The sequence below is a fragment of the Aulonocara sp. 'chitande type north' Nkhata Bay genome, linkage group LG10, assembly GCF_057382095.1.
Source record: "Aulonocara sp. 'chitande type north' Nkhata Bay isolate Kocher_YH1m ecotype deep benthic linkage group LG10, A_spYH_male_GT1.1, whole genome shotgun sequence".
Lineage (NCBI taxonomy): Eukaryota > Metazoa > Chordata > Actinopteri > Cichliformes > Cichlidae > Aulonocara > Aulonocara sp. 'chitande type north' Nkhata Bay.
The window spans coordinates 6106390-6130799 of NC_141353.1; the positions used below are offsets into that span (position 1 = coordinate 6106390).

The 24410-nt window shown below is 38.8% G+C and overlaps 1 protein-coding gene across 2 annotated transcripts in view; it reads left to right on the forward strand.

The window, feature by feature from the left end:
* Window positions 1–24410, forward strand: part of opcml (opioid binding protein/cell adhesion molecule-like) — a 442688-nt gene that overhangs the window by 298693 nt on the left and 119585 nt on the right. For both annotated transcript variants that reach the window (XM_086307912.1, XM_086307911.1), the window contains one exon: window positions 5381–5616. In XM_086307912.1, coding sequence (XP_086164038.1) covers window positions 5381–5616 — 236 coding nt within the window. The remainder of the gene's footprint in view (window positions 1–5380; window positions 5617–24410) is intronic.

Consider the following 24410-nt stretch of genomic DNA (forward strand, 5'->3'; position numbering starts at 1 on the left):
TCCAGGTCATCGTAGTCAAAGGAGGTGGGGCCAGATTTCACAATGAGCTCACCCAAAACTCTGGCTGATTGGGACCCACACCCAGTTTCACACCTTGGCTCAGGCGATTAGAGGATCATCAGGGGGTCCTTTTGTCCCTCTGTGGGCGATACTCCCACTGGGTTTAAATCTGGGACGCCCCACCATTTGACCTTAGAACTGAAGAAGCTTCTCGGATGAGAGGTGAAACGTCTTCAAGTAACCTAAAGAAGTCCAGACGCTTTTCTTTGCAAGCTCCTTTGACTATGATGACCTGGATGACTGAGAACCTTCACAGACATTACCAGATAATATTCAGGTTCCGGACTGATATTCTACTCCTAATGATTTGGTGTTATATCATAATAATTGTTTAATAATTGTTGTTTGATTCTCTGGACCCATTATGTTTCCTTCCTGTTTCTGCTCCATGGTTTACCTTGGACTTCCGAGCATTGAAGGCCAAAGTTTGGCAACTAGAGCATACATTAGATATAAGAAATCTGGTTTAACTGTTGATGAAGAAATCTATAAATGTCATGTACTCCAGTATAAAGATTCCAACAACCAGGCTAAACAAAGCTTTTACTCAGGTATTATCAGCTCTTATGAGGACAACACCAAGATCCTGTTTTCACTTCTCAACAAACTTCTTCAGCACCTTCTATTAATCTGAAACCTGTAACTCCTTGATGCTGTTCTTCACTACAAAAATCAGTGTTGGAAAGGTTACTTTTCAAATGTATTCCACTACAGATTACAGAATATATGCCCCAAAATGTAGTTTGTAACATATTCCGTTAAGTTACTCTATGTGATTAACGTATTCTGAATACTTTGGATTATTTAATATATTGTCATTCTTTTTACAACTACATGAATGTACCAATGCTGTGTGATTCATTACTATTACTGAAGGCTACTCACCACCAAGCTAACATTGTTAGCTGACGTTAAGTTGAGGTTAGTTCATAGACTGCTTCCAGAACTGCATATTGAACTGCATAGAACTGCATCTATCCATCAAGTCTAACAGTCTGCAGTCTATGAACTAACCTCAACTAACTCTAGCTAACAATGTTAGCTTGGTGCCAAGTAGCCTTCATTAACAGTAATAATTCACACAGCAATGGTACATCGAAGACACTGAGGTGGCACTTAAACCAGGTAGCTACCACAACTGAAACAAGATAGTTGTAGTAGGCTAACCATAGTTTTTAAAAAAGAACTTACTTCCAGATGGTTGGAGGTGGAGTCTTAAGATGCTGAGAGCAGCTTTGATGCTGGAAACAGAGTTTGCATTGCATGGTCAGATTTCACCCATCCCTTTCGTCTTTAAATGTGAAGTGTTGTTGGAATTTCCCAGTAAGAAATGCATTTCTGACCATGTGCTGCTGGCTCTGTTGTGCTGGCTTCGGGTACATTGTGTAACTGACGCCAACAACATGCTTACATTAGAACGCTTATTGTGTGTTTAGTTTGGGTTTTCGGCAATGTGTGGAATTACCAAAATTAGAGAGGGGATAGCCTAACATATTAAACAGGAAAAAAGCACCATGTAATTGATTTATTTCAACAAAGTAACTGTAATCTAATTATCACCTTTTAAATGGTAACTGTAATGGAATATAGTTACTTATATTTTGTATTTTTATTTTAATGCTGGTACATGTGTTCCGTTACTCCCCAACACTGACAAAAATGAATAACAATTACCAGCAACTCAGTTTGAATGTCGTGTCTATCCCTTCTTCAGAGCCTTTTCTCCATTTTGAGTCTCCTGATAAAGCTGATATTTCTGAATTCGTATGTAAATCAAAGCCTGTCGTGCCCATCGTGAAATCTTGCCTCTCCAACTCATCACTTCTATCATTCACTCTCCACTCACCACTGGTATTGTTCTTCCCTTATTCAAGATTGCTTCAGTCACTTATATACTGAAAAAAACATTCCTTGGATCCTGACTACTTTAACAACCTCCGCCCGATTTCTAATTTAACATCATCTCTAAAAGACTTTCCTAGAAAAAATTGTTGCAGCTCAACTTCATTCACACATGATTAATAATAGTATCTATGAGAGATTTAAATCTGGCTTCTGCTCATGTCACAGTACAGAAACCACTTTACTTAAAGGTTACTAATACTCTTTTACATGTAGTGGACTCTGGTATTCTCAATATTCTTGTCCTTTTGGATCTGAGATCAGCCTTTGACAATATGTCTCACTCTATTCATCTAAGCAGACTTAACTGTCTTGTCATCTCTGACATATCCCTAGCCTGGTTCCAATCATATCTCCTTGACCGCTCCCAGTTTATTCAACTTAAATCGTTCCGCTCTCGTCTATTCCCAGTCACTTCTGGTGCACCCCAAGGTTCAGTCTTAGGCCCTCTTAGGCCCTTATTAATATACATCCTCCCTCTTGGTACCATTTTCCCTAAATTTGAGCTTTACTTACTTACTGTTTTGCTGATGACACCCAATTATATCGCTCCTGCAGGCCTGATTCCTCCCTCCTAACTTCTTCTCTTACAGAATGGTTATCCCAATTAAAATCCTGGTTCAGCTCTAATTTTCTTAAACTCAGTGAGAATAAAAGGGAAATCCTTCATATTGGCACTAAATCCAACCTACTGAAGACAAATCACTTTTACTCATCTCACTCTTTATTGAAAACTCCACAGTTTTCCCTTCACCTCAGGTTAAGAGCCTTGGTGCCATCCTAGACAGCTCACTGTCCTATAAATCTCATATCAAATGATCTCACCCATTCTATCTATTTCCATCTACAGTGGCTTGGCTGCATTTCTGATCAGCGCTCTCCTTGTTCAGCCTGTGAGTTTAGGTGGACGGCGTTGTCTTGGTAGGTTTGGTGCCATACTCTTTCCATTTTTTGAATGATCGCTTGAACAGTGCTCCGTGGGATGTTGAAGGCTTGGGAAATCTTTTTGTAGCCTAAGCCTACTTTAAATTTCTCAATAACCTTATCCCTGACCTGTCTGGTGTGTTCTTTGGACTTCGTGGTGTTGTTGCTCCCAATATTCTCTTAGACAACCTCTGAGGCTGTCACAGAGCAGCTGTATTTGTGCTGACATTAGATTACACACAGGTGCACTCTATTTAGTCATTAGCACTCATCAGGCAATGTCTATGGGCAACTGACTGCAATCAGACCAAAGAGAGCTGAATAATTACGCACGCCCCACTTTTCAGTTATTTATTTGTAAAACATGTTTGGAGTCATGTATGATTTTCATTCCACTTCTCAAGTGTACGCCACTTTGTATTGGTCTTTCACGTGGAATTCCAATAAAATTTATTCATGTTTGTGACTGTAATGTGACAAAATGTGGAAAAGTTCAAGGGGCCGAATACTTTTGCAAGCCACTGTATACAACATTAACAGATTACACCCTTCTCTTTCCACACAGTCTGCATCAATTGTTGTTCATAGTCTTGTTACCTCCCGCACTGACTATTGTAATTCTCTCTTGCATGGTCTTCCCCAAACTGGTTCAAAAAGCTGCTGTCCGCATTATTACCAGAACCCCCTCCTAGTAGCACATCACTTCAGGAACTTCACTGGCTCCCTGTGAAATTGCAAATAGTATACAAGCTTCTTCTGCTCACCTTCAAGGCCCTTCATAACCTTGCTCCTCCTTACCTTTCTAACCTTTTAAGCACTGCCTCTTCAGCCGGCTCACTTCTATCTTCTCCTTCTATCCAACTTGCTGTGCCTTCTTTTCACCTCAGCACCATGGGAAGCAGAGCTTTCAGTTGCACTGCTCCCAGGCTTTGCTCCCAGTTTAAATCTCAACTCAAAACCTGTTTTGTTAAAATCTGCATATTAGCTATGACCTTATAGTTTGTTAACTTAACTTGTTTTTTTTGTTCTTCTTTTTGTCATTGTTCTACATTGTGCTTTATTTTATCGTTAAGTCTGGGTGGGTGTCTTGAAAGGTGCTTTTAAATAAAATGTAAAATTTATTTTTATTATTATCTGTGAACTCAATAGTCTTTTTTTAAGTAACTAAAGACTTACATTTTAATTTCCTTTTAGGTAACTTTGTGTATTTATATTTTTTAGTAGGCTATTTTTGATGTGAAGCACATATTTATCTTGAAAAGTCCTAATAAAATGGCGTGCCATTTCAGTCCACCGTTTTACTGATGCTATCAAGAAAATGTTTTACTATATTGTGGCTTTGAATATTATAAGTGTCCAAGAACATTTTAGTGTGTTTTTTATTTTTTCAATTTTAGCTTTTTCCCCTAAATTAAAAAAATAAGTAGACATCTTTGACATGAATGACGCAAAGTATTGTTTTAAGCTGCTCAAATAAATCAGACAGCAGTTTAATTACGGTTGTAATCCTCTTAAAGAAAATGTCCTGAGGATGTTTTGTTTCCAATAGCTAGTGTCTGACTTTTTTACACTCAAGCAATGACCACTGACTCATGTTTATCTAAATGTTACTTTATTTCTAGCTAAATTGAGGTAATGAGCGTAATAAAATTAGTTAGCCTTGTTGCTATTGAGAACATTAACTTTTGAATCTGTTTTCAAAAAGCAACATAACATTTTGACAAGTAACTGTAATTAGCATTTCTCCTGCAGTGTTGCTATCAGTGTGTGAATAGTGGGAGAAGAGGGTTGCATTGACAATCCAACACAATGGGCAGCACATTGAACACATTTTATAAGTGGTCAGAAACTTGTAAATAACTCATGACAGAATAAAGTTACGTTGAAACCAAGCACACCATTGTTTTTCTTGTGACATTACCAATAATATTGATGTGTCACGTGGCCCTCTTCCTATTGAAAAAACAAAAGTTGTATTCAAGATGGCCGACTTCTAAATGGCCACCATGGTCACCAGCCATCTTGAGGAGTTTGCCCCCTCACATATACTAATGTGCCACAAACAGGACTTTAATATCACCAACCATCCCCATTTTATTACGGCGTATCCATATAAATGGCCCACCCTGTATAAAGAATAAAGAGAAACAGGAACTCAATAGTGTGAATATTTTAATATAATATCAACATTATATTAAAATATTTTATCAATGGCATGCTTGTGAAAGGCTTGTTAAACAAAGGGGAAAATGTCCTCCAAAGTGTTTATGACGTGATGATTTGTGATGAAGTTTCTTGAGAAGATTGTATTCAGGTCATCCACTTGGTTTAGGAAAGGAAATATGGCATAGATATTTCATAAGCAACACCTCATGTTATAATATGAACTGTCATCTAATCTAATTCGTTTGAGGTTTCTTGGAAGTTAAAACTAATGTCCAGGGATAAACTTCTAATATGTTTTTCTTTCTTTCTCTTTCTTTCTGCCTGCCAGATGCAATGTGGACAGCAAAGTCTCACGAGTGGCATGGCTCAATCGCACCACTATTCTATTTGCAGGGAGTGAAAAGTGGTCTCTGGATCCTCGTGTCATCTTGTTGGAAAACACAGCAGTTACAGAGTACAGCATCAAAATCCAAAATGTTGATGTCCATGATGAAGGGCCCTATGTATGCTCTATACTCACAAACAAGAAACCACAGTCCACAAAAGTGCACCTCATTGTTCAAGGTAAGATGTGGCTACTGCTGCCAGTTCTGTCAGGAACTAGATTTAGCTCCAACAAATATCAAAAGTGTCATACGGGATCAGTGCTATGTGTTTCTTGTGTTTTCAGAGTGGATGTTTATGTTTATTTTCTAAGAAGAATTATTTAATTGTTTCTTTTAGAATTATTTCTATTTTTTTTATTTTCCTTGGGAAAAGTATTGCAGGGTCTTTGAAAAATAACTCACATGATCTTCAAAAAAAAGTAGTTTAACTTCATGATAGACACTTCCTTGAAATCATAAATTAACGCTGTGTGTTTTCAGACTGCATAATTCAATATGATATGTCAATATAACTTAACTGATGCAGGGAAGCATCCAGGCCATGGTTTTAATCAAACAATGGACAAGCATATTCTTTCACAGACACGGAAGCACAACTCCAAGTTGTACTTTCCTATGGATTTTATCTTTGTTATAACTTTGAATTTGCCACCTCGGGCTCCAAATCATTTCTTTTCTTAACCAAGCTCATCAGAGAACCAATTTTAGCCTCTCTCCATGCTTTAAAGAGGTTGAGGTGATGGATTTGTGCGGCCCCGCCCCTGTCTGACCATACCACTTCATAATTAATGTCTCTTACTTGCCACGTGACCACCAAGAGCCGTTGCTACTTGGTGGGTTGAATAAAGCAAGCAATACAAGCACTTTCCCGTTGAAAACTGCCTGAGATGAGCCTCTCTGTTTTACAGGAGATGCTGACATTCCAGGGACTTGAGCAAATTATTCCATGAGAACTTCCCAGTTTGTGTAGCTTTGCTTTCTGGTCCAGAATGTAGTGAATTTTATTCCTAGCTTGGCTTGAACCTTCATCCCAGTTTTCTTTAGTTAGGTCCAACACCCCCTGTGGCTTCTGGCCGAACAATAACTCAGGTCGAACAACTTTGCGTCGCCGCAGCGCACAGCACAGGCATCATAAGTTTTATCATTTGTGAACGCATCCTCACACACTGCCCCAACAAGTTATTTAACCAACTACAACTACTACCAACTACAAAACTGTTGTATACCTCCTTGGCACCTTTCCAGTACACTGCACATCCCTCCTGGTCCAGGGGAGGGTTTCAGAGAGCTTGCCACCATGTCACCAAGCTCAAATGATCTCAAACTGGTTTCAATGAGTTCTTAAACTGTCAACAGATCTCAATCCAATAAAGGGTATTTGGAATGTGGAACAGGAGATTCACATCATGATTGTGCATCCAAAAAATCCGCAGCAATCCATAATTACAATGTTATTACAAACTGAAATCTCTGCAGAATGTTTTACAGCACTATGTGGTGCCACTAGTACTACTGTCTCATAGCAAAAAGATCCTGGGTTTTAATCCTCTGGCTGGTGCCCTTATGTATGGCATATCACATGTTCTCCCTGGGATTCCTGTGGGTACCCTCTCATCCTCCAACAGTCCAACGACATACATATTAGGTTAGTTTGAAGGTGTGAATGTAAATATGAATGGTTGCTTCTTTTTGTGTTAGTCCTGTTAAAGACTGGCAACCCTTCCAGGGTGTACCTTGTGTCTTGCTCTATGAAAGCTGGGAGAGGCTGTAGATTGCCTGTAATCCTGAATTAAACAATCTTAAGAAAATAGGTACTATGGTTAATATTTAGGTCTAACCATTTTTAATGGCTATTATACACTATTATAATTATAATTTCAATAATTACCTTAATGACATATAATTGTGTACAACACTTAGGAAATGGTTTTACAGAGTGGGTTCCGGTCGAGTGGACACTGGCGTGCTTGGCTGCTGCTGCTCACCGGTTATTATTACAATTTTTATTATAATTTTTTCAGTTGCTGATGACAATTTGAATCGAGTATCTAAGGTGCAACCCTGTTTTGACTTGTTTTTGCAATATTTGCAGGCTTTTATTGCTTGCGCTGCAGCTGTCAACTGGTTATTCGGTCCCTACGTTTGTGTTCACTGCTCGGCCCTGATTAAGATGCGGATCCACAGGGTGTTGGTGTGGCTCATGCTCACCTGGGTTTTTTTATCGATCATTCATCACCCAACGACAGCTCTTCTCTAGTACTCTGCTACGGATCTTTTGCGAATCGGTTTTTGCCTGGCTGTCTCTTCACCTGTGGCTCTATACTTCTACTCGGACATCGCCTTCAAGCCCCGCCGCAGGTATATCCGCCGAGGGCTTTGGCGGAATTTCAACATCAGTGACACTAACTCACTATTGTCCATCTGGTCACAAACTCGTCATCCTCCCCGCAAGACTGACTGGGCTGTTGACCACAATGGGTGGTCGATCGTGGCTCAAGAGTTTTGAGTTCGCCTTGTAATTGGAAGTTTGCCGGTTCGAGCCCCGGCTTGGACAGTCTCGGTCGTTGTGTCCTTGGGCAAGGCACTTCACCCGATGCCTACTGGTGGGGGGCAGAGGTCTCACGATAATTTACCGGAAGCACTGGAAAGTTCTCCCTGTCTCTGCCCCTCCCTCCCATTCATTTGAATACATAGCACTACAGCTCCCTGGATCTACCCCACCATCATATGTACTGTTTATCGGCCACCTAAGCCAAATAAGGAGATTTTAACTGAATTTTCTGCTCTTCTCACTCATTTCTCTGTACTTTTTCCAAATCTGATAATTGTTGGTGACTTCAATATTGATATGGACAATGATAAAATCCCTCTTTCCAGAGATTTTACCTCCTGCCTGGAAAGTTTTTGGCTTCTACAGTACATAAAATCCCCTACCCATTCTAAAGGTCATATCCTGGATTTGGTCTGTTGTTCTGGCATTACCCCCACCCATTGTAAAGCCACATTGTTTTTTGATGCAAACATAATCGCTTCCAAAACCTGTATCTCTCGTAATATTACTTTTAGGAAAATTAGTAATATTAACCCAGCTGGTTTTTCATCTGCCGTCCATGACCTTCCATCTATTCACAGCTCCTCAACCCCTCATGAACTCGTTTGCCATTATAATGTCAACCTTCATAACCTTCTTAACATATTTGCTCCCCTTAAACATCGAACTGTCTCATTTTCCCATTCAGCACCATGGTTTACCCCCGACCTGCGTCATCTTAAAGCTAAAGGACGCCAACTCAAACGTCTATTCAAGAATACCGGACTTATTGTACATAAAGAAATGTACAATGATCATGTTTTGTTCTATAAGGACTGCATTGCCTCAGCCAAATCTGCTTACTACTCTGGTTTAATTAGTTCTAATGAAGGTAACTCCAGGTCTCTCTTTTCATTGTTCAGTAAAATGACAAAACCTCCAGACACATTCCCCTCCCACATGTATTCTGTTGATTTTTGCAACTCTCTTATCTCTTTTTTCACTTGTAAAATCTCAGATATTCACCGTCAACTTAACTCTTTAGGAGCTTCTGGCTCTGAAGTAGACTTCCTGTTTCCCCCACTGTCTTCCTGTCAGTTATTTTCAAGCTTTACTCTTCCCTCCATAACTGATGTATCTAATCTTATTAAAAAATCTAAGTCATCCACCTGTCAACTTGACCCTCTCCCTACTGTGTTAGTTAAATCCTGCCTTCCCTCGTTAGCACCTCTCATAACCAATATTATTCATTCCTCCCTGAACACTGGAATCATTCCTTCATCTCTGAAAAATGCTTCTGTTATTCCAATTCTCAAAAAGCCTGGTGCAGACCCCAATAACTTTGATAATCTTCGCCCTATATCAAATCTCCCCTTTATTTCAAAAATTCTTAAAAAAGTTGTCGCCTCCCAGCTTCATTAACATCTCAATGACCATAATCTCTATGAACAATTTCAATCTGGTTTCCGCCCCAATCATAGCACAGAAACTGCTCTGTTAAGAATTACCAATGACCTTCTGATGGCAGCTGATTCTGGTCTCCTATCTGTTCTCATCCTTCTTGAGCATAGTGCGGCGTTTGATACCATTTCTCACAATATTCTCCTGAACCGGTTAGCTTCCCTTGGCATTAGTCACACACCCCTTGCCTGGTTCACGTCCTATCTCTCAGACGCACTCAGTTTATTGAAAATTTAAATCCCATTCTTCAAGTCTCTATCCTGTTTCTGCTGGTGTGCCCCAGTGTTCAGTATTAGGGTCTCTTTTATTCATTATTTATATGCTCCCTCTTGGTCATATATTCTGAAAATATAATATAAATTTTCATTGTTATGCCGATGACACCCAGCTCTACATTTCTTCTAAACCCAATTCATCCCTCCCACCTACCTCCCTCTTAGACTGTCTTATTGAGATTAGATCCTGGTTCTCCTCCAATTTTCTCAAACTTAACAGTAATAAAACTGAAGTTTTACTTGTTGGTACACCATCTATCTTAACCAAATCCAACAGTTTTTCCATTAACATTGAAAATTCTCCTACCCTTCCATCCCCTCAGGTTAAGAGTTTGGGTGTCATACTTGATAATACTCTTTCATCTCAGTCTCACATTAATTACATAACCCGGTCTGCTTACTTCCACTTACGTAATATTAACCGACTCCGCCCCTTCCTTACTCCCCATTCTGCTGCCATCCTTGTCCATAGTCTTACTACATCCCGCATTGATTACTGCAATTCCCCCCTATTTGTTCTCCCTAAAAGGTCCCTTCATAAACTCCAACTTCTTCAAAATTCTGCAGCTCGGGTCATAATTCATACTCCATTAAGAGCTCATATTACCCCAGTTCTTAAGCAGCTTCACTGGTTGCCCATAGAAGCCAGGATAAATTTTAAAATCTTACTTCTTACATACAAGTGTATCCATAAATCATATTTGTGTGACCTGCTCCACATCACCACTGTTTCCCACCCTCTCAGATCATCATCTGCTATTCATCTTACTGTTCCATCCTCACGGCTTATTACTATGGGGAACAGAGCTTTCAGTCGCTCTGGAACTCTCTTCCTCCAGCCATAAGAAATATTGACTCCCTTTCCGTATTTAAGACACAGCTCAAAACACATCTGTTTAAACTGGTTTATTCGCTTTAGTGCTGATTTTATCTGTTGTCAAGTTCCGTTTTGCCATTTCAACTTATTTTATGTATTTTATGATTATTGTTCATTTTATTAATTTTGTTCTTTGTAAGGTGACCTTGGGTTTCTGAAATGCATCCTCAAATAAAATGCATTATTATTATTATGAAATTAGCACGATGTTGCTAATGCACTGGTAGGAGTGGAAATTTGTGAAGTTAATCTTCTATTAATGACGAAGATGCATACTGATGCAGTCTCAGTACGGGTGCCCCCTCAGGGATATGTATAGCCCCTTACTGTGCACAACCTGATGTGGCAGTTATATCCCAGCCATATACTTTCCATGTTCTGCTGTCAGGCATGAGGTACAGGAGCTTCCACATCATGCCGGCTGTTTCAGACAGAGGCTAATCAGAAGTTTGGATATAGCTTCTCATTTCATGGTTTCTCTTTATTTTCATGACTTTTTACATTGAAGATTCTCATTGAAGGCATATGAATGAGCACATATGGAATTATACAGTAAATAAAAAACTGAAATAACTCAAAACATGTTTTATATTTTGATTCTTCAAATTAGCCTAATTACTGCTTTGCACACTCTTTTTTCAACAGTGTTGAAGGAGTTCCCAGAGATACTGAGCACTTGTTCACCCATTTGTCACTTGTTGTTCACCGAGTTGTCACTTGTTGGCCCTTTTGCCTTCATCATGCATCTTGAGACCATGCATTCACCTTTTTCGCATCGTGCAAAGACAACGCAGGTGGAACCAAAGATCTCAAATTTGCAATCTTCAGACCAAAGCACAGATTTCCACTGCACTAATGTCCATTCCTTGTGTGTCTTGGCCCAAACAAATTTTTTCTCCTTGTTGCTTTTCCTTAGTCGTGGATTCTTAGCAGGTATTTGACCATAAAGGCCTCATTCGCACAGTCTTCTCTGAACAGTTAATGTAGAGATATGTCTGCTACTGGAACTGTGCGCCATTTATCTGGGGTCTAATCTGAGGTGCTGTTAACTTGTGAATTCTGAGGCTGGTGACCCAGATGAATTTATCCTCAGCAGCAGAGGTGACTCGTGATCGTTCTTTCCTGGGGCGGTTCTCATGTGAGCCAGTTTTGTCGTAGCGTTTTATGGTTTTTGCGACTGCACTTGGGAACACATTCAAAGTTTTAGCAATTTTCCAGACTGACTGACCCTCAGTGCTTAAAGTAATGATGTACTGTCATTTCTCTTTACATATCTGATTGGTTCTTGCCATAATATGAATTCCAACATAAATGTACAGTGAACAAACAAACAAGCTGATGACTAAGATTGCACCCCCCCTCCCCAAAAAACCCCCAAAACAAAAAAAGAACAAAAAAACAAAACAGTCTGCTAGAGCAGAATTTTTTTTTTATTAAAGATGAGAAGACTGAAAGTGGGAGTGAGTTTAAATGTCTTAGGATGATCTTGACTTAAATCTTTGTTTTAAGAATCACATTAAGAAAATCATGAAAACCATTAAGTATAATCGGATCAATTTTAGGCACATTGCACATTGGAAATGGATTCTGCCAAGACCATGCATGCCATGATTTTTTTCTCATATGTCATACGGGAAACAGTCATTAAACCACTGGAATCACTTTATAAAGAAACTTTAAAAATGCTGAACATAAAATCTGTGCAATATCACCACTGCAAGATTCTGGAGAAACATCACTTAATGAGTTTTAAAATTATTTTCCAATATGTATGTGGTGTTTTAAGATTTAAATGGTTTGGTGCCTCCTCCATTGCTTTATTTTTTAATATTTTCACCCCAGAGAATCTATCAAAGCAACAAGGATATCTTCAACTAAAGACTGTAACCTTTCCATCACTCTTCTTTTGGTGAATCAGCCTTCACTTCTGTCTGCTGAAAGACTCACAGATTGTAGATATGGATGTGGGTTTTTTGGATTTTTTTTTATTTTATAGGTCTTTACCTTCTTCTGACTGATTTAAGTGCTTAAAGCACCTGACTTCAGTTCAGTTTCAGTTTCAGTTTTATTTGTCATATGCAAGTTAGCACAGGGTCAACATTGCAATCAAATGAATTTGAAGAGCAGCAGACAGTCACTCAGCAGTATAGTAAGTAAAAAATAGTAAGAGCAAAATGTTTATAAAATATAAGATAGATGTCCTGAATGGCAAGAAGCCTCATGCCAGTGATGTGCTCTGCTGCCTTCACCACCCTCTGTAGTGATTTCCAGCTGCTGGCAGAGCAGCTTCCGTACCAAACTGTAATGCAGCTCGTCAGCAAGCTCTCAATCGCACACCTGTAGATATTTCAGGTGATGTTAGCGTTCATGCCAAACTTCCTCAGCCTCCTCATGAAGTAGAGTCACTGGCGAGCTTTCCTGATAGCAGTGTCTGTGTGAAGGGTCCAGGAGATGTTGACTCCAAGGAATTTGAAGTTGCTGACCCTTTCGACCTTGACACCGTTGATGTGGATGGATTGGTGTTCCCTGACTGGTCGTTTCCGGTAGTCCACTATCATTTCTCTAGTTTTGCTGATATTGAGAGACAGGTTATTTTCCAGGCACCACTTGTACAGTGCCATCACCTCCTCTCTATAGGCCGTCTCATTGTTGTCTGTGATGAGGCCTATGATGGTTGTGTCATCCGCAAAATTGATAATGGTGTTGAACTTATGTTTAGGAACACAGTCGTGTGTGAACAGGGAATAAAGGAGGGGGCTAAGCACACAACCCTGTGGCGTACCTGTGTTTAGGATGAGTGATGAGGAGGTGTGACTTAGCAGACCATTTTTCAGTAAGCATGTGTGTACTTTTTTTCTTTTTTTAATAGTTTTTGAAACAGGGTTGAGGTCATTTGTGTGGCATTACTGGAATCTATGTATAGACAAATTTATTTTTGGGACTTTTTGATAAACCTGTTAACCCAGGAGGTGCGCAGTATTCATCCAGAAAGAGCTGCATTATAGCAAAGTATTCCACTGTGCAAACCCAAATATATGTGTAACCACAATGTATTGTAAATGTAAAAAATCAATTATTATAAAAAAATCTAATTACTTTTGAGTCTACAGAAATGGCAAATTATATATAAAAATTGCTCCAACCCCTAAACAGTTGAGGCAAAGTTTTATTAAATTTATTGAAATGAACCAAGCAAGAGTGGCTGGTTAGCTCTCACCCATGACTTCACAATAGAGTTAAATTATCTTAGCAACCTGATCAATGTAAGTCAAGCACTCTTACATAGCACTTTTCCACTCTCCCGGAGTACTTAAAGCGCTCTATACAACATGCCTCATTCACCCAATCACACCCATTCTCACAAGCACTTTATCTTTACGTAGTGCTTTCTAAGTACATTCACACTCCGATGGATGCATGGGAGAGCAAGTTGGGGTTAGTATCTTGCCCAAGGATACTTGACATGCAGACTGGAGGAGCCAGGGATCGAACCACCAACCTTCCGATCAGTAGGTGACCAGCTCTACCTCCTGAGCTACAGCCACCCCACTGTTTGTTCCCTGTTTCTTTTGTACTCAGGAGACAACTGCATCAGAATATTTCTGTATTCCACTGCGAGCCGTTAACTGTATTTACACCATATTGTTGCCAAGAAAGTTTAGTTTTTTCGTGTGTGTTTGTGTGTGCATGTGTGTGTGTGTGTGTGTGTGTGCATGTGTGTGTGTGTGTGTGTTGGGGGGTGGGTGGGAGGGGGTTTACTTGCTGGAAACTTCTACTTGTCCACATCATTAGCGCTGCTCTGTATCCACAGTGTTACTCCCGCTCAGCTCAGAGGTCATCTAGCTGGTAGTTTAAATTAATGTGGATACAAGATAGCTGACAGACAACTGCTAGACATCCATTCAGTATATTTTATGTAGTCTTTGTGTTGCTTTATTGATACTGCCCTAACAGTAATGCATGTCCCTGGTCTTTTTCAGGATTTGTTCATATATGACCAGGAGTGACATGTTTAGCCGCATGTTCTCCTTAAATTGCTGGCTGTCTGAGTGGTGTCCCAGAAACGATGTGGGCTTCATAGATAATTGGCAAACCTTCTGGAGGAAACCTGGTCTTGTTAGGAGAGACGGCATCCATCCCACTTTGGATGGAGCAGCTCTCATTTCTAGAAATATGGACAAATTTATTAAACCCCCCAAAATATGACTATCCAGAGTTGGGACCAGGAAGCAGAGTTGCAGTCTTACACGCCTCTCTGCAACTTCTCTCCTCCTGCTACCCCCCCAAAACCCATCTCCATAGAGACTGTGTCAGCTTCCAAAAAGACAAATAACAAACTAAAAACCAACAACAAACAACTTAAACATAAACAATTACAAAGAAAGAACAATACAGTATCCACATCTGAACCAAAGAGTAAAACAGTGAAATGTGGATTATTAAATATTAGGTCTCTCTCCTCCAAGTCTCTGTTAGTACATGACTTAATAATTGATCAACAAATTGATTTACTCTGCCTTACAGAAACCTGGTTGCAGCAGGATGATTATGTTAGTTTAAATGAATCAACACCCCCGAATCATTCTAACTACCAGAAATCTCGAAGCACAGGCCGAGGGGGCGGTGTGGCAGCAATTTTTCACACCAGCCTATTAATTAATGAAAGACCAAGACAGACTTTTAATTCATTTGAAAGCCTGATGCTTAACATTGTCCACCCCAGCTGTGAAACTCAGAAACCAGTCTTACTTGTTATCATCTATCGTCCACCTGGGCCTTACACAGAGTTTCTCTCTGATTTCTCAGACTTTATATCTAATTTAGTTCTGAGCTCAGATAAAATAATTATTGTGGGTGATTTTAACATCCATGTAAATGCTAAAAATGACAGCCTCAACATGGCATTTAGTCTGTTATTAGACTCAATTGGTTTCTCTAAAAATGTAAAAAAACCCACCCACCACTTTAATCACACTCTAGACCTTGTTTTAACATATGGCATAGAAACTGAACATTTAACAGTGTTTCCTGAAAACCCTCTCCTGTCTGATCATTTCCTGATAACATTTACATTTACAATAATTGATTACACAGCGGTGGAGAGTAGACTTTATCAAAGTAGATGTCTTTCTGAAAACGCTGTAACTAAGTTTAAGAATATAATCCACCCACTGTTATCATCTTCAATGCCCTGTACCAACACAGAGCAGAGCAGCTATCTGAACGCTACCCCAACAGAGGTCGATTATCTTGTTAATAATTTCACCTCCTCACTACGTACGACTCTGGATACTGTAGCTCCAGTGAAAACTAAGGTCTCTAATCAGAAGTACCTGACTCCGTGGTATAATTCTCAAACACGTACCCTAAAGCAGATGACTCGTAATCTGGAGAGGAAATGGCGTGTTACAAATTTAGAGGATCATCATTTAGCCTGGAGAAATAGTTTGCTGCTTTATAAGAAAGCCCTCCGCAAAGCCAGAACATCTTGCTATTCATCACTGATTGAGGAAAATAAGAACAACCCCAGGTTTCTCTTCAGCACTGTAGCCAGGCTGACAAAAAGTCAGAGCTCTTTTGAGTCAACCATCCCTTTAACGTTAACTAGTAATGACTTCATGAACTTCTTCACAAATAAAATTTTTATCATTAGAGAAAAAATTACCAGTAATCATCCCACAGATGTAATATTATCTACAGCTACTCTTAGTACCACTGATGTTAAGTTAGACTCTTTTTCTCCAATTGATCTTTCTGAGTTAACTTCAATAATTACTTCCTCCAAACCATCAACGTGTCTTTTAGACCCCATTCCTACAAAACTGCTCAAAGAAGTCCTGCCATTAATTAATTCTTCAATCTTAAATATGATCAACCTATCTCTAATAATCGGCTATGTACCACAGGCCTTCAAGCTGGCTGTAGTTAAACCTTTACTCAAAAAGCCTTCTCTAGACCCAGCAGTCTTAGCTAATTATAGGCCAATCTCCAACCTTCCTTTCATATCAAAAATCCTTGAAAGAGTACACAGCAAATCCAGCATGTCCAAATTAACACTGTCGGATTTGATTTCAACACTATTAAAGTGTCTATATGGGTCCACACCAGAGAGTGTTAATTTAACTCTTTTTGGAGAGTTGGTACGTTAACTCTGATTTAGTGTTAAACACCAAATCTGTCTGGAGTTGATAATTTAACACTTGGTGTTAAGAGTTTATATATTAACTCTCAAAGAGTATTTTAGTTTAACTACGTAAGAGTTATCTTCTAATTCATTCTAAAAAGCGGGAATTTTACTGTTCTGAACTTCTAGAAATTTCTTTTGGAAATAAACATTTACTAAAAAGATAAAATGGTTTTTGAAAAACATTTATTCTGAACTGTGTACCACAATTTCAAAACATTTTCTGAAAGATGTAACAGTGTACATGTTCTCACTTCCATTAGAATTTTGTTTATCAAAAGGTCTGACATAGGTGAGCTGGTAAATGCAAATAACAGCATTCTCAACACTTATTTCTTCAATACAACATGCATGTCCTTCATTCATCCCTTTGTGGAACTTCAACGCACTTCTGCTCTCCCCCATATTCCATCTTCACAAGCATATCCTGTGCGGAGATTGAATAAAAATTAGTTGACACTAAATAATGGCACAAATAATCCAGTAAACAATTGCAGCATAGTAAAAAAAAAAAAAAAGGAATCCTCTTTGAGCCATTATTTGTGTAAAGTATTTTCCCAAAAGACAAGGACACAGGCAACAGGTAATACTGAACTAAATGTAAAACCTCAACCTTTTTCATTTTTACCTAGACCGTGTGCACAAAACTCTGGAGGGATCTAAATGCTACCGTAGAATCCAGTCAGGACGTCAGCTACTGCTGTTTGCTCGTTTTTTTTTATGGGCAATCATTTTCAGGCTTCAAGTAGCACCATTATACCAACATTTCACATTCTAGACATTGTTTTAGGTGTATTTGACCAAAAGTTTGACTGAAAATTCACATGCAAGCTTTTTTTCAAGGCTGTGGTATTTGCCCGCAAACAATACCTTTCAGCTAGCTAAAACAGAATATTATGCTATCAGCGAGCAACATGGCTAATGCCTTCCACACAGCTTTGTCTCAACTCCAAAGAGCCACAGAAGTAAAAGCTAATAATAATTGAAACAATCTTTGAAAAAATGACTTACCAAGCATGGCAAACAACTCAAATATGTAGAGCAAAATGTTCTGAAACGGCTTCACTTCAGCTTCGATTGGAGCCTATGGTGCTGGGGGCGGAGTCTGTGAATTTATTCTGTTGGTGTCATAGCCCCTGTAGGAGTTCAGAGTTAAGAGGTCAAGAGTTAATGTTTCCATTGTAACACCTCCAGATTTGACATATAAACACTCATTTTTAACACTCGATTTTAACTACTATCATTTTACACCTCAGAGTTACATTAAAAGAATGTGACTCTACTTAGAGTAAAATTAACTCTACTTTTGCAAGGAGACTATTAACACCAAAAAATTTAACACTTTTGAATTTGCTGTGTAGTTGTCAAACAGCTAACAGATCATCTGCAGATGAATGGTTTATTTGAAGAGTTTCAGTCAGGTTTCAGAGCTCATCACAGCACAGAAACAGCTTCAGTGAAGGTTACAAATGATCTTCTTATGGCCTCTGACAGTGGACTCATCTCTGTGCTTGTCCTGCTAGACCTTAGTGCAGCATTCGATACTGTCGACCATAATATCCTATTAGAGCGATTAGAACATGCTGTAGGTATTACAGGTACTGCACTGCAGTGGTTTGTATCATATCTATCTAATAGACTCCAATTTGTGCATGTAAATGGAGAGTCCTCTTCACACACTGAGGTTAATTATGGAGTTCCACAGGGTTCAGTGCTAGGACCAATTCTGTTTACATTATACATGCTTCCCTTAGGCAGCATCATTAGAAGACATAACATACATTTTCACTGCTGTGCTGATGACACCCAGCTCTATCTATCCATGAAGCCAGATAACACACACCAATTAGTTAAACTGCAGGAATGTCTTAAAGACATAAAGACCTGGATGGCCGCTAACTTTCTGCTTCTTAATTCAGATAAAACTGAGGTTATTGTACTCGGCCCTGAAAATCTTAGAAATATGATATCTAACCAGATTCTTACTCTGGATGGCATTACCTTGGCCTCCAGTAATGCTGTGAGGAACCTTGGAGTCATTTTTGACCAGGACATGTCCTTCAACGCACATATTAAACAAATATGTAAGACTGCGTTCTTCCATTTGCGCAACATCTCTAAAATTAGAAATATCCTGTCTCAGAGTGACGCTGAAAAACTAGTTCACGCATTTATTACTTCCAGGCTGGACTACTGTAATTCATTATTATCAGGATGTCCAAAAAACTCACTGAAAAGCCTTCAGCTAATCCAAAATGCTGCAGCAAGAGTACTGACAGGGACTAGAAAGAGAGAGCATATTTCTCCTGTTTTGGCTTCCCTTCATTGGCTTCCTGTTAAATCCAGAATTGAATTCAAAATCCTGCTCCTCACATACAAGGTCTTAAATAATCAGGCCCCATCTTATCTTAATGTCCTTGTAGTACCATATCACCCTATTACAGCACTTCGCTCTCGCTCTGCAGGCCTACTTGTTGTTCCTAGAGTATTTAAAAGTAGAATGGGAGGGAGAGCCTTCAGTTGTCAGGCCCCTCTTCTGTGGAACCAGCTTCCAGTTTGGATTCGGGAGACAGACACTATCTCTACTTTTAAGATTAAGCTTAAAACTTTCCTTTTTGCTAAAGCATATAGTTAGGGCTGGAGCAGGTGACCCTGAATCCTCCCTTAGTTATGCTGCAATAGACGTAGGCTGCCGGGGGATTCCCATGATGCATTGAGTTTTTCCTTTCCAGTCACCTTTCTCACTCACTATGTATTAACAGACCTCTCTGCATTGAATCATATCTGTTATTAACCTCTGTCTCTTTTCCACAGCATGTCTTTTATCCTGTCTTCCTTCTCTCACCCCAACCGGTCGCAGCAGATGGCCGCCCCTCCCTGAGCCTGGTTCTGCCGGAGGTTTCTTCCTGTTAAAAGGGAGTTTTTCCTTCCCACTGTCGCCAAAGTGCTTGCTCATAGGGGGTCATATGATTGTTGGGTTTTTCTCTGTACCTATGAAGCGCCTTGAGGCGACTTTTGTTGTGATTTGGCGCTATATAAATAAAATTGAATTGAATTGAATTGAATATATTTCTAAGAAGAAAAACACCTACAAAATACTACCATCCCTAATTAAGTGTTTTAAATAACAAAGTTTGTGGTGGAAAAAAATTGGATGACTGGCAAAATATGGTATAGTACATGTTGTTTCTAGCTAACTGTAAAATCTATTTTTCAGCGCTCACATATTGTGAATTTGAATCTGCTTCAGATGAGTGTCCACTGGATACAAAAACTATTGTTTTTGCAATTCAACAAAATACACTGTCACAGAACAATTATTTACATTAAGTAGGGAAAGATTGAAAGATGGAAAAAGAGAGACCTAGATCCCAGTGTAATAATTCTTCCAGTGGTTGTTAAACAAATTTTTCTGTGACTGTCATGCATAATATTGGTTGTGTGAGTATTATAGCAAAACTGATAATGTTGACATTAATCTAAGCAAGTATGCATTTTATTGGTTATACAGTGAAACACCTTACATACTTATTCCAACACCCAATGAGATGAAATGCCAAGTTAACACTTAAAACTTACTAAACTTTGTTAAGAGTTGTGTGTTGTTTTCTAGGAAAGGACACAAACTGAAGTTACAGCCTGAAGTTACAGATGAATGAATACAGTAGATACTGTCCCCTGACAAAGAACAACCAGGAAATCCACAAGAGGTTTTAGAGAAGTGTTTAGGCCCCCTGGGTACTCCTTTCTGTAGCACCTCCAGAATGGAGATTGGTGGTGAACCTATACGAAGGAAAGGATCCTGGAGGCTAACATCAATCAGCTATGTGACCTTGTCAGCTAATACCCTCAGGAATATAGGGCATCTGCTTCCACAGTGACTGCACACAGGAGGTGGACAGACTGCAGTTAAATTGCAAGAAAGAATAGCATCTTGAAGTGCTTTGTAATGTGTACTGTAGCAGGAAAGGACCCAAAGATTCTAAATTAACATCAAGTGGTTGTTAAACTATGGTCCCAACTTTAAGGACCTCACTTCTCTTTGTTCGATGAGCAAATAGTCTTGCCACTTCCATGGGAATTGACCACACCTTAAATACTGCAGCATCCTTTTTCAGTGTAACTGCATGTGTTTGAACACTTAGAAACAACACCACAAAGTGGCAAGGAGGTCCTACTTTGGCCAAAGTGGTTGTTGACAAGAACATCTTCATTTTCACAATACCAAAGCCATCATAAGAACAATCAAAAGTTACCAAAGCACCACAACATTTCAATATGTACCTGGTATTCAAATTTTCCTTTTCAGCACTTGAGAAGAGGGGCCAGACAGTAAGACACCCTACCTGAACTTTATGTATCCAGTAGCATAGCTCCAGCCACAGAAAGGTGGCAAACCAAGGACTTTTAGACTACTACATCTATGACCTGATTCCATATGAATATAATGGAAAATGGCATAAATAAATTAAAATTATTACAATTTTAAGAGATTCTGGTTTCTCTGACAGCAGCAGAGGACAAAACTTTGTCACTGAAATTATCAGGGCTTTAAATAACTTGTTGAAAGCTCCTTGAAATGTCAGTTGTATTGGTCAACAGTCTTAAACAAAAAAAAAAAGTTTTCTTTTCCCTGTTTTATCTTACCTACGTTGCCCTGTACTTCCCTTGGCACATAGTGGGTTGAAACTCTCGGCACAGCAAGTGCACATAGCTTGCTCTCTATGCATTCCATTTGTGTCTTTGGCTCATCCATCAGGTTATCTTGGCTTTCATGATAAAAACAGAGCAGGCCTCTAGAGGACCTAGTGTGTTGCCTGTAGTTATAGATTTTTCACAACTCTAGTTTGGCTGTATGAACCATTTTATGCCGTTCAAGTCAGCTTTTCTTTGATGCCTTGCTACAAGGGTTTGCTGAAACAGGCATTCCCTGGGTCAGATCTCTCAGGTCCCTCTGGCGTCAAAAAGTTTAGCTATTCATAGAATACTCTGTCTAGCTGCAACTCACTAGAAGAAGTTACTTGTAAAAAAAAAAGAAAAGAAAAAAAGACCAAATGAGAAATTAACAAAACTAATGCTTTGCTACTCTGTCCAAATGCTGCAAATTTTTGAATATCTGCCTTTCAAATCAGTTCCAGACACTACCACCAATTGACCATTGTGGTAACACTCTCAGCCATGTTGGAGTACTAATGTATTCAGCTCTTAGGCTGAGGTGCCATGCCTGAAGCATGGCCGAACAAACTTTTGTTTTAAAAGTTTTCCTCCTGGGTTATTTGCCTAAATCTAGAAAACTGTAGGCTGTATTAGAGCAATAAAATAAGATTTTCATATAGTCATAAACACTGCTGTTGAAAACAGCTCTAAAATGTATTACTTCAGATGTTTATGGATCAAATGTTTGTTCTTGTTTAATTTCTTCTCAAATCAGTTAAATCTAAAGACAATGAAGATCAGAGATGGGCAGTAACTGTAATCTGATTACTTTTTTCGAGTAACGAGTAAAGTAAGGGATTACTATTGCAAAAACGGTAATTAGATTACCGTTACTTTCCTGTAGGAACGCTGCGTTACTGCAACTGGGATTTTTTTTTTCATGACAGTGACGTAAGCAAGTGCGACGTTTGTGACAACAGCTGTGTGCAGATCAACAGTGAATCATATATCGAGTACTGGAGAGAGTATGAGCGTGCAGCGTTTAAAGCGTGGAAGTACTGACCTTACTTTAAGTTTGATTCCATAAAAAGTGACAAAAACATTAGCGTCCATTGTGCGTGGGAAGAAAACTTCTTTTTACAGTGAAAAAACCCCCCTAAACTTCCAAGCAAGCTCCGAGTGCGCTACCACGTAATTGGAAATTCACAGAGAAACTGCCATATCCTTCCACTGACCGCTGCGGCACACCTGCACCAGGGTAAACCTCCGCCTACCCTACTCCTGCTTTACAGGTGAAAATAGAGCAAAAGGACCGCTAGTCTTTGACTTTATTTATTTTCTGCTGTGTTTTACTTGCATCTATTTGAAAGACTGAGTGTAAACACAAAAAAAAATAAATTTATGTGCTGGAATGTGCAGAAAATAGGTTTAAATATTAAACAAATTTCTTCCAGTCAGTGAATGTTGCATATAATTACATTTTTGCTTGATGCATAAAGTTAAAAGATTAAAACTGATAAAACAAGTTTTAAAAAGGGACTTTTCCATTTGATTACATTTTGTATGATGGATTATGTAGAAAAAGTAGAATTGGGCTGAGAGATCTATCGCTTTATCACCTATTCAGGTTGTAAATCGTGTTTTTAAAAAGTAACTAAGTAACTAAGTAATTAATTACTTTTGAAAGTAAGTAATCAGTAAAGTAACGGGATTACTTTTTGGGGAAGTAATCAGTAATTAGTTACTGATTACTTTTTTCAAGTAACTTGACCAACACTGCTGAAGATAGCTTTTTAAGTGTGGGATTTCAGAGTGTTAAATTTAAATTTATGCTCAAGATATAAATATGAAATATGAATATCTTGCATTTAATGTATCCTTAGTGTAAAGTAATTTTGTGATAGATGAATTGGTCCAAAGACACATCAGCTGATGTATTTAATAGGTCCAGTGATTTTGGTTATGAGATGTGCAAAACCCAGACTTTTGTGCTCTTCCCTTAACGGTTATAATAATATATGGGTCAGTGTTAAACATTTAAATGCAAAGGCAATGAAAAGGTCTAGCTGCAGATATATAATTATTCATTATTCAGAACATTCCATAAAACAGTCATTTTCCTCTCACAGGCACTGGTCTGGTCTCTGCTGCGTAGTTGATGAGCCATTTTCATCACACACTGTGACTGGCACAGCTTGTTTAAAAAGACATACACATAGATCAGATATTATGGCTTGCTGGGAGGAACACAGTGAATTGCCTCATTCCTCTGATCAGTATTCAGCTTCATTCAACCTTTTTGCTCACAGCCTGCTTCACCTGTGAGAACACAAACAGCAAGTGCACCTGGATAGCACTCATATTGTCGTTGCAAAGAAAATATGAACTTGGATATAAATCTGTGTCCATGAAGTGTAATACATCCATGTAATGCTTTTAGTATTTATTACTTTATAAATGGAAAAAATATAAATAAATAATAATGCCAGACTGAGTATTGTAATTTTTCAGAGTCAGAAATAAGACTGATTATGTGTTTTTGATATATAGTGCAACTTCACAACAACATTCAAGTAAAGACCCAACAATGATAGAGGGAGAACACCAATGATTTAATGTTACCCTGTGAGCAAGCACTTGGCAATGATGGGGAAAAAGACATTTTAAATAGGAGGAGACCTCAGGCAAAACCTGGCCCAAGGAGGGAACAAGAAGATGTAAAAGAGAAAGACAGAGAGATCTCAACAGAAGAGAGAGAAAGAAGACAAAGTTAAGGACATGCAGTAGTGGCACATAAAAACATATGGGTGTGACAAAGTGATTGAGCAGTTAAAACACTTTCATATTCACCATTTTTCTAATAAATGTACATTTTAAACACCACAGTATATTATTTTTAATGCATATGATTTCCTAGGGAAGGGATGCTTAACATTTCAATACCTTCCCAAGATCTCCAAACGTAGATGTTTCGAAACACTGCTCTGAA